The 11,158-nt window shown below is 33.5% G+C and overlaps 1 protein-coding gene across 1 annotated transcript; it reads right to left on the bottom strand.

The window, feature by feature from the left end:
• Positions 1 to 5,909: 5,909 nt before the first annotated feature.
• LOC25496613 (probable small nuclear ribonucleoprotein G) lies at positions 5,910 to 9,432 on the bottom strand. Its single transcript, XM_024785487.2, has 4 exons — positions 9,282 to 9,432; positions 9,126 to 9,148; positions 6,307 to 6,428; positions 5,910 to 6,212 (listed from the first exon to the last, which is right to left on the bottom strand). Exons 1-4 carry the CDS (start codon positions 9,314 to 9,316, stop codon positions 6,147 to 6,149), a joined length of 246 nt encoding a protein of 81 aa, XP_024641255.1. The 5' UTR covers positions 9,317 to 9,432; the 3' UTR covers positions 5,910 to 6,146.
• Between the last annotated feature and the right edge of the window lie 1,726 nt (positions 9,433 to 11,158).

Below are 11,158 nucleotides of genomic sequence, written 5' to 3'. Positions count from 1 at the left end.
CCCAGCAGTAACACATACACAGTTTGTGTTGAAACCTTGAAATTTACTTATAGAAGTTTACAATTGAAACATAAATTAGAAGATCCTGTTTACTACTTAACTATTGTTCCTTGTTATCTTCTTCACTTTCATATAGACTGATGTATAAATAAGGTCCATTGAGTTCATTATGATCAATTCATCAAGTTATCAATAAATGAGACATTTCATTTACAAGAAATCAGAACTAGGCTCTTGTAAGACTTGTTTCCAGCAATAAAACACAATAATCTTTAGATACACATGTTTAACCTTCATTTTCATATCAGAACCGGACTGGCATGGAGAGACGATACCATTTGACTATTAATATTTTACTTGACCGACTAGAGAAACCTCACTTAACACTGGTTTGAATGTTCAAGTCATGCCATCTCAGCTCGTCCTCACTCAACACTCGTTTGACTGTTCAAGTCACGCCAACTCAAACCGTCCTCACTCAACATTGGTTTGATTATTCAATTCATGCCAGCTCAGTTGGTCCTCACTCAACACTGGTTTGACTGTTCAGGTCATGCCAGCTCAGCTCATCCTCATTCAGCATTGGTTTAACTGTTCAAGTGACATAAACCATGGCAAGCTCGTCCTAGATTGGGCTATGCAGATAAACTTTTTGTGGTCCTATTCAAGTTACGCATGCCTTGATTCGATGTGTCTTGTACGAACGATCAACGTCTCTTAATGTGCGTCTCAATTTCACGTGCCCTGTATGGACGAGGTGCAACCTAGTTCACACGCGACGGTACTCGAGCTAGACAACCAATGAGAAGCTCTGAATCACAACTTAATGGGCTTGAGTTACCAAAGAAAGGATCATTAAGTCAATAAATCATGTATTTATTATCAATGTCTACATGTCAGCGTTAGTGTCGTGTCAAATGTCCGTATTTGTGTTGGTGCTTTCATAGACCAACACTCACATGTCATACCATACACAATCACTGATTAGATTAAGTTTTGTCTATGCCAAGAACAATTCGGATAATATTCAACATATATATAAGTATGGAGGGAAGGTTCGGGTGAAAATATTCAAGAAAACTTAGCACCCTAATAAAGCTTGTAGTTCTGGTGCCTTTAATATATTTCAAAAGTGACTCAGTTCTTCACATTATTTGTAAAAAGAGTATAATATAAATTTGAAGTGAATGAGAAAGAATAAGAAAATTAGAAATGCAACCCATTGCTCAAACGGATTAGCACATAAATTTAGGGGTCTTTAACTTAATTTAAATTTCAAACATATTCTTTTATGTTTTCTTGGTATCAAATTAGCTTAGATTTGTAGCTTCAAACCAAACCACGTTTGAGCACTTGCCTACAATCTACAGAATCGCGTTTGAATTCATCCAAACATCATGGGAATCGCCGAACTCGCGTTTGGAGAAGAAAACGTGGGTTTGGGGCGTGAAAACGCTTTGCCAAACATGCACTTAGTCTTTAATCTTTAAAAATATTTACAAGTGTTTCACGGATCAGTACCATAATTGGACTTTCGTTGATAAAAACAAAAAACTATGTGTTAATTTTAATGGATTAGATATTGTAACAGTCGCCATGATGTAAGTTAGATGTAACCTCGATGAACTGAAGATATAATGCACCTTTGAAAATGATCGACTAGACTTTTGGTAACATACAAGTTTTATCCTACATTTTAAACAAAACAACCAACATGACATGAAGAAATGACTAAATTGACACGAAATCAAGATCAAGGACCTGTTTGAAACTTTAAATTGACGCGAAATTAAGATCAAGGACCCTGCTGTAGTTTTTCCTTTTAGAATGTAGTTTTCCAGGAACTAATTACCAAAATTTCGTAATTAAATAACTCACTAACAACTAGGAATTCATAGAACTACCTACTTTGGTTCAGTCTCCTTGGATTCTGCAGCAGCAGCAAGCTCCTCTTTCACTGGAGTCGTTACCGTTTTTTATTGCAGTTTGTGCTGCAACTACAGCAGCAAAATCCTGGCTTTTCTTTTCCAAAGCCTCTCCGAGATTGAATCGCACAAACCTTTTAACTTTCGTATTTTCTCCAATAGTTGCAATTGTCTGCTTAACCATATCTTTTACTGTCACTTTATCAATCCTGCTCAAGCAACGCAAAATCCTCGAGTCTTTTCCTTATCTATCCTTCAACAATCCTTGATCTATTTTGCTCCTATCTCCGTTTCTATCATCACAAATTCCTCAGGAACGTCTTCGGTAACGACATTCTCTACTTGGGGACATGCCGCCACTTGCATGGTTATATCATCGACATGCTCTATGAAAATTTCACCTCGGGAGACGAAATCTGTCTCACAGTTTACTTCTACTAAAACACTGATCCTGCTGTCATGAATGTAAGAATCTAGCTGTTTTCTTGTCTGCACTTGCCAAGCCTTTTTTCCTAAGGAGCTCTTGTACAGTCCATCATTCCAGCTCCTGTTTCATCCCAAAGTTGCTTCACAAGTGCTGGTGATAAAGTTGCTGCAATCCAAACAGGAGCAGAACAGACATTTAACAATTAGAAATCTTATGTAGGAATTCAAAGATTGGTGAACAAGTTGGAAAACTAAGACCTCGTTTGGATAAGCAACTTAATTAAATATTATAAGATAAACGCTTATCATATAAGTGCTTATGCATAAGCTATGGTTATAAGCTTTTCTAAACAGCTTTTGGAAATAAGCTAAAAACAGCTTTTATGGACATATCATGAGTTGTTTCCATAAACTCTTCCAAATAGTTTCACAAGTGCTTATATCAGTATATGAAAATAACATTAGCCATGAGGGGATCTAAGCAAGCTAATGCAACAAAAATCTTCTTGACTTGCAACACCATGTTTCGTAGCTTCACTTGAGGCAACAAAAGTCTTCTAGCTGCAAGTATTTAAGGAATGTGAGGACAAACAAATTAAAAGTAAATTTGAGGTATAAATGATTGAACCAAATCCAACACAATCACTAAAAATCTGAGATATAAAGATGGAGCAGAATTTACCTTTACTAAAGATGAAGCAAGGAACAAAATCCTATTGATTCAAGTGTTGCAACTTTCTGAAAAGAGGAAGGATCTGATATTTCTCTATTCCATGAAAGTAAAACCAATCCTACCTGAACCTTAGCACAAAAAAAAAAAAAAAAAAAAATCCTAAAATCATAATAACCATACAAGATACTCAAATAGTGATCAAATCAAACACCCTGTTGAGCTTAACAGAACAACAAGGATCATATTAAACTCTTGTTCAACAAGAACAACTCTCACTCATAAGATTTTCTACAAATTAACTGGAAAGACACACTCATTACGAGCCACAAAGGGGTCATCCTTAACATTAACCCCCTACACTACGTCTTTTCCGCATAGTTGGCGATTGGCATGTTTTACCAAATTTTACCACTTAAGTTGAAATGAAAGTTATATCGGACAACAATCAAACTTGCAATGTTGTATGCTACAGAGGGTTGGGTGATTAAGAGCCAAAACGAGAATCAAATTCACTTGGTGTTGTTTGATTAAACTGGTAAGATTCATTGGATAAATGATTGTCTATAATATGATTTTGAGTTGCAGCTGAATTATTCGTTTATGTTTCTTGTTCGAAAGCTTCAGGAAGCTAGTAGGGGCACTAAAAATAGTCCCACACCAGCTGAAAGAAGCAGTAGATAATGGTTATATACTTCAAAGTGGTTGTGAACGATAGATTGATGATTAAGTTATGTGAATGAATGTTAATTTCAGGATAAACTTTAGAAATCAAATCTCTCATTCACATTAACTTTCTTGTTTACCTTTTTTTATGACATGGACCCTGGGTAAGTTTAGCACTCCATGGTTTGTGTCTAATACTCTTCATGGCCACATTTTTAGAACCCCAGTTTTGTAGCCCTGCATCTTAATCGACGTACCAACTCAATCTTATTTGCTAAAAAAATGAAAGAATGTAAAGTTAGCATAAAACTAAGAAACCTAATATGAGCACTGCCTTCGCCTGTCTGAGGAACAACTCTACATCGATGCCAAAAGTCAGAACCAACATTGAATTGCTCAAAAGAAACAACATTTATCTAGGAATTCCAATCATCACTTGAATTGTACTCCCAATGAGGGCATTAAGGAGATTACTTTGTCTTAAAGAGATCAGCAAACATGGAAGTCTTCAACCTGCAAGAAAAATAAAAGTATTGATTTTGTAAGAAGAAATCAACACCATAAATTGTTGGAGGAAAACAATAATAATGCTCAAACAGTTTTGAATATTATTGTACATATGTTGAGTGACAAAGAGTTAGGCCAATGTTTTGATTTTGATTTTAATAATTTCATTAGTGCTTTAAATTTATATATTTTACAAAATGGGGAAGTATTTTCAAGTTTCAACATCATCTTCGTGTTTCAATAGTATGAATGTACGATATCTTAGCAGCGACCAACTATTTGTTGAGAAGATTATGAAAACTTAATCTTCAAGGTTTGATTTCATAGTGGTGGCCATACAGGATGCTACTGCGTAAGATTTATTTTTATTTTTTTTTAAATGGAAAATATTATACTCGTCGAGCAAATGCAAGAAGCAAAACACTCACGGAAAAACAAACAAAATACAAAAAAAAAGTGCCGCATATAATGGAACACCAAAACAAACAACCAAACGATACCCTAATTCAGCCAAAAACCTGACAAACAAATAATGAGGCCGAGATATACATGTTAACACATACGCAAGTCCCTGCCTCACTACCCCTTGAAGACAGGAAAAAGAAGCTGAACTCCAAAAGAAACACCTTAATCTCCTCCATAATCTCATCAACCGCATAATTGATCCACTTAAAAATCTTATAATTCTTCACTTTCCGCAAAACCCAAATAGTTGTGAGCCAAATTAACCTTAACCCTTTAATTACTTTCTTATTTCTTTCCCTACCACTCCAACACTCCCAATGAACAAAGAGGTTAGGAGGGGTTATGAAATAACAGTCCAACCACACCGAACACGCGACATCACAATGAATAAATATTTAGTTACCTAAGATATGAAATTAGTTTGTATTTGTATACAGACCACCCTACCCAAAACAATTGAAACATTCCTCAGCATGTAGCTATTTCTAAGGCCTTTTAGAAACGAAGGATGAATGAAGTTTGATTATAACAACAGAAAATTGAGCTCATAATATCTTTTCTAATGCAGAAAACGAGCTCAAACCACATCAGAAAATGAAACAAAAAACCCTTATGCTTCAACATCGATGAGCAGTGCAACAGTATGCATATTGTTTCGCATAGTAAATTCATTCGATGGCAGCGAAATCATATCATGAGTCAAGCAGAAAGCAACAGAAATAAGATAACAAATGATCTAGCACTAAAGATCATGGTACGTCTTTGAATCATTTCTTTGTTCTGAAAAAGGTAATTCAAGCACTGTTTTTGATCGATCTATTGTAGATCGGTCTAAACGCAAGAGAAGCACCACAAGAAGCGAAATGAGGAGAAGCATTTCAAGAAGAGAACATGAGGAGAGTGAACGAAGAAAACAATCGTGGTGCACAAGACGGGGAATTGTCAAATTCTCAGTAAATAGGTGGAATTTCAAAATTCCTCATTTTAGGAGGAAAAAAGTACTTCACAAAAATCACAAGGATTTCAAAAATGCTTTAAACATATTTGTCAAACAATGTATCCGAACACTCTAAAATTCTAAATATTTTATTGAAAAATGGATTAACAAGTCAACTGGAAGTATTCAGAAACAATTAGAGCTGATTTTGACATTTTTTTTATAAGATTTTGACATTCATTAAAAACAAATAAGATATCCTTAATCTCTCAAATAAATGATTTCCTAAGAACATAACATTAGGTGTAAACTGTAATAGCTCAACCAACAACAGTGATTTTAGATTAAATAACATAGAAAGAAAATGAGAATTGCCAAATATAAAAATTAACCAGCCACTAAAACACTAAAGTTGTCCTCACAAATCAACAAGATAAAGAACTACAGAATCAGATTAGTCTCCATCATGGCCATATTAAAGATCCACAATTACATTTTCCTCTTGAAACCTTGAAATTTACTTATAAAAGTTTACAATTAGAAACATAAATCATCCGATCCTGTTCACTACTGGTTCAAGTGCCTCTACAGTGACAACACTATTTCCTCTGATTACCTGCAAAAAAGTGAGTGAAATTAACAACAACAATGCAGATATCAGCTGCTAATATTCAAGTTAATAGTAATGCAGAACATGAGGAGTTACTTACCACCATCCCTATGTCATTTTTTTCGTTGCCGTTTACCTCCACAGTATTGTCAACAACCAAATTCATAAACTGGTCGAAGCCACGGAGAGTGCCAACAATCATTCGATTTGCATTCAGCTTGACTGCAAAGAAATACCAAGTACATTTCAGTATTATTAGAGATAAAGTTTGTTAATAGTTAGTTAGACTATTGTTCCTTATTATCTTATTCATTTTCATATGGACTCGTGTATAAATAGATTCCTTGTGTTCATTATTGATCGAGTTAACAATAAACGAGTATCTCAGTAATATGGTATCACAACCAGACTATGATACATGTAAGACTTGTTTTCAGCGATAAAACACAACTATCTAGATACACATAAATAACCCACATGTGTCAGTGTGTATGTATCGAGAAGAAACAGACAGGAAAATTTCACAAGTACTAAACAAACATGTAGATAAAAAAAGAGCATAACAACATTAAAATAGAATAAAGACCCGATGCATCTCTATTGAGTTATGAATATGAATTGTTGACACAATCACTCACACAAACTATAAATAAACAATCAAATTGATCCCTAAACTATTAAAATCTACTAAAAGGTCCCTAAAATATCCCTCCACCCAACCCAACTACATAATCCTTCCATTAATAGTCCCCTACCCTAAACTATGAAAGTACATCAATATAATCCATAAAGTTTTAAAAAAAACAAAAATTTAGTCAACTTTCAAAACCCTGTTGTTAAATACCTCAATTTAGTGTACCAATCCTCTCATCTTTTATCTAACTTGCTCATTTTTAAATTGCAGAACAAATCAAGTTTTTGAACGTTTGGCGTGAAGTATCATCTGAAACTCCAGGAACATTCAAAAAAATGAATTTAACGATGTATATTTTTGCCATACTAAAAAATCACCCACTCTGCACACAAACTACAAAACCCAAAAATTATGTACTTTTGGAACGTTATTGGAGTTGGCTTAAACCACATCAACTGAGCAAAAGAGCAAACAATGAAGTACAATATAAAACTCCACAAACGTTAAAAAAAATGCAGTTTAAGAAGGATATTTTTTTTTTAATTCTATAAAGTAATCCTCAATTCAATCTTCCAATCCCTAATTCTAAAAAGTAATCCTCATCATTTTCAACTTGCGGAACAAATAAGTTTTTGAACATTTCTGGAGTTGACATGAATCTCATTGACTAAGCAAATGAGCGAACAATAAAGCAACATCAAAAACTCCACGAACGTTAAAAAATGAAGTTTGAGAAGCATAGTTTTGTGATACAAACTAACTAAAAGAAACCTAAATTGATGTAAAAAGCTACCCTAGTTCTTTAACGTTCTTGGAGTTGGCATGAATCACATCAACTAAGCAAAAGAGCAAACAACAAAGGAAACAAAGTTTAATGGGCATATTTTAGCGATTCTAAAAAATAATCCTCAATTCAGTCTTCTGATCCCAAATTTCGTATTTTCTCCAACTTCATTTTTAAATTGCAGAAAAGTTCAAGATTTTGAACGTTCCTAGAGTTGACATGAATGATGAATCTCAAACTAAACAAAGCAGCAAACAATGAATAACCATCTAAAACTCCAGGAACGTTCAAAAATGAAGTTTAAGAATGATATTATTGCGACTCTAAAAAACAATCCTCAATTCAGCCATCCAATCCCTAATCTCATATTCTCTCCAACTTCATCATCTTCAAATAGCACAACAAATCAATTTTCAAACATTCCTGGAGTTGACATGAATCTCATTGACTAAGCAAAGGAAGAAACAAATAAAGGTCGTCTTAACACCTCACAAACGTTTGAAAATCAATTTTCAGAAAGAACAAACCATCAACTTAGTCCTTAAAACAAATAAAGGTCGTCTTAACTCTAAATATCTGTCAATTTAGGACCTGTTTGGATTGGATTATTAATTGAGCTTATCTAGTAACATCAGCTTTGTGAGAATGTTTGGGAAAACTTTTGAAAACAGCTTATGACGCTCTTCATAAACTTTTTTCAGCTTAATTACTCCAAGATAGCTTATGAAAACAACTTATAGAATATACAAAAACAATTTAACTTTGTTTTATCCTTTCCTATAGAAATAGCTTATGTAAGCTTATACATAAGCAATCATCATGATAAGCATTTGTGCTATAAGCTGTAAATAAGTTGTTTATCCAAACAGGTCCTTTCCCTATAACATCTTAATAGCACAGATTAAATTGACAAATTTAATATATGTTAAAGACAACTTATTATATTTACATTATTTAGAGATTAGATTGAAGTGACAGGCCCGTTTGGATTTGCTTATTTTCGAGCTTATGAAAAATAGTTTATGCTAACAAATAAGTTTTCATGTTAATTCATAAGTCCTCACATTGTATGAATGCATTATTCATAAGTTCTCACATTGTATCTTCATAAGCTAATTTTTCATAAACTACCTTAACAAGCTTATGAATAATACATAAAAGCGTATTTATTTGCATATGTTGTCTTGCCTAACCTCAAAAATAAGACAATCCAAACAGGCCCTGAAGAAAAAAAAAAAAAAAAATCCTCAAAAACCCAATGAAGCACGGATACAGACACATACACCAGACACAGACACCGACAAGCCAACACCGCTAATAATTTAAAAAAAAAAAAAAACTCAGTGTAATTATGAGTTGGTGTGGAGTCGGTGTCCGATATGACACATGTCGGACACCAGAACATGTTTAATCTAAGGAGTGTCCGTGCTACATAGCAATAACCTAAATAGATATATATATATATAAACTAAGAAAAAATAATTAGGTCAAAGAAACTTACTCTGAAGCTGTTTGTCCATGTACCTGTAAAATCAAAACAGAAAAAAAAATATTAATATTAATACAACGGATTAAGGGTAGCAGAAATTGAAAAAAAAAAAAAAAAAAGTAACGATGATTGAAAAGTGGAGAATGAGAGTAATAATTAGTTTCTTACTTCTTCAAATCTGGTGGTTGTCCTGATCTGCTCATGGTGGTGGTGGTGAGATGAAGTCTGAAGTGATGAGAAAGAAGAAAGGGAGTTAGTCGGCGGCTACTCTATCAGTCTCTTTGGTAGAAGAAAAAGAAAAGAAAAGAAAAAGGAGTATAATATCTTTTGGAGTTGGGTACGGGTCGGGTTAGACATCATCACTTTAGTTTATTGAACCCAACATCCAAACCAATATTTTTTTGGACCCGATTTTAAAGAACCGTTTGGTTTAATAAAGATTGAAGTGGAGATTAAGTTTCGGCTTAATTGAACCCACTTAGATTTATTGAATTCTGCTCTTCTCTTAACACATTTTATTCGCGCTCAACTGAAATACCGAAAATATTACTCGGTTAGTTAAGTAACACAAGTGTTAAAATCTGCGCATCTTAATATGCGCTGCGAAACTTAAATCATGTTGGAATTAACACTTGTGTGAGTTAAGTAACGCAGGGTGTTTTGTGCTGGGAGAAGAGCACAATTCAGATTTATTTGGTATCATTTTTTTTTTCTTCTTCCATAATTGGGGATAATTCCTTTTTATTTGTGATAGTAAAATAAATTCAAATTGAATTCCTATCATTGCCTTATAAAATGGTGAGTTGATGTTCTTCTCGAAAAAAATCAGAGAAGATGAAGGAGAAACTGATCACATGTGCCATCGTTTTTGGAGTTTTTTTAATTGAATGTATTGTGTATTATTAGCAACTTAATTAATTGAAATTAGCGGTTGAGATTTGGTGTAAGTCTAATTACTTACACCTAATGTCAACAGATCCTCCTTCGTGTAACAATATTTTTTTGTAAAATATAAATCTTTTGGGGAGATATTATTCTTGATTTTATTAAAGCTCCGATATTTTTCCATCTAAGCAATACATCATCAACAAATTATATAATTTTTTTTCTTCAAGTAGCATAGTGTTTAGAACTATACTTTTAAGATGAATAATTGAAGTGTCTAAGGTTCAAATCTGAACCCTACATATATTATGCAATGTCTTTTACCTATGGAACTAAGTTTGCAGGAACCATATGATATTACTTAAATGAGATGGGATCATGTCAAAGTGCTTTTTTTACATCAAATTTCATTTAATACGAGTATAACTCTCTTTAGTAGAAGAAAAGAAAAGAAAACTACTCCCTCCGTTTCAAAATACATGTTCAATTTTTGCAATGTGCACTATTCACTTGACTTACTTTGACCATACTTTTTAACTAATATATAAATACAAATATTAGCATGTAAGATGTTGTTTGATTTGTCTCGGCAAATATTTTCAAAATATTAAATTTTTATAATTTTTTACTTTAGAAAATTAAAGATATTAACAGTCAAAATTATGCATTGGCATATGTGAAGTGGTTGACTTGGACATGTATTTTGAAACGGAGGGAGTATATCTTTTGGACTTGGGTATGGGTCATTTATACTCGATTTAGTTTATGAGTCCAACATTCGAACCAATGTTTTCAAACTAGGTTGGACTGACCGGTTCGACTGATTGAACGGGAAGCGGACCAAGTATTGGTTTGGATAACCTTATAGAACCGATTAAAAACGGAAAAATTGGTGTAAACTAATAAAACTTAGAAAAATCAATAAATTGGTCTAACGTTTGAACAACGGTCCGGTTTAAAGATTTAATTGGAATTTTTTTTTTTTGTCGGTCAGGTAGCCTAATGACTAAAATTTATTTTATAAGGTAATTAAGTGAGCTTGTCACAAAAAAAAAAAGGTGATTAAGTGGGGTGAAGGGGCTCGAACCCCGACCCTTGCATATAATAATGCATTGTCCTACCAACTGAGCTATGTTCATGGGACTTAATTGGAAATTTAT

The sequence above is a fragment of the Medicago truncatula genome, chromosome 6, assembly GCF_003473485.1.
Source record: "Medicago truncatula cultivar Jemalong A17 chromosome 6, MtrunA17r5.0-ANR, whole genome shotgun sequence".
Classification (NCBI taxonomy): domain Eukaryota; kingdom Viridiplantae; phylum Streptophyta; class Magnoliopsida; order Fabales; family Fabaceae; genus Medicago; species Medicago truncatula.
Note: the sequence above shows the minus strand (reverse complement) of the source record. Positions and strands in the feature narration are given on the sequence as shown.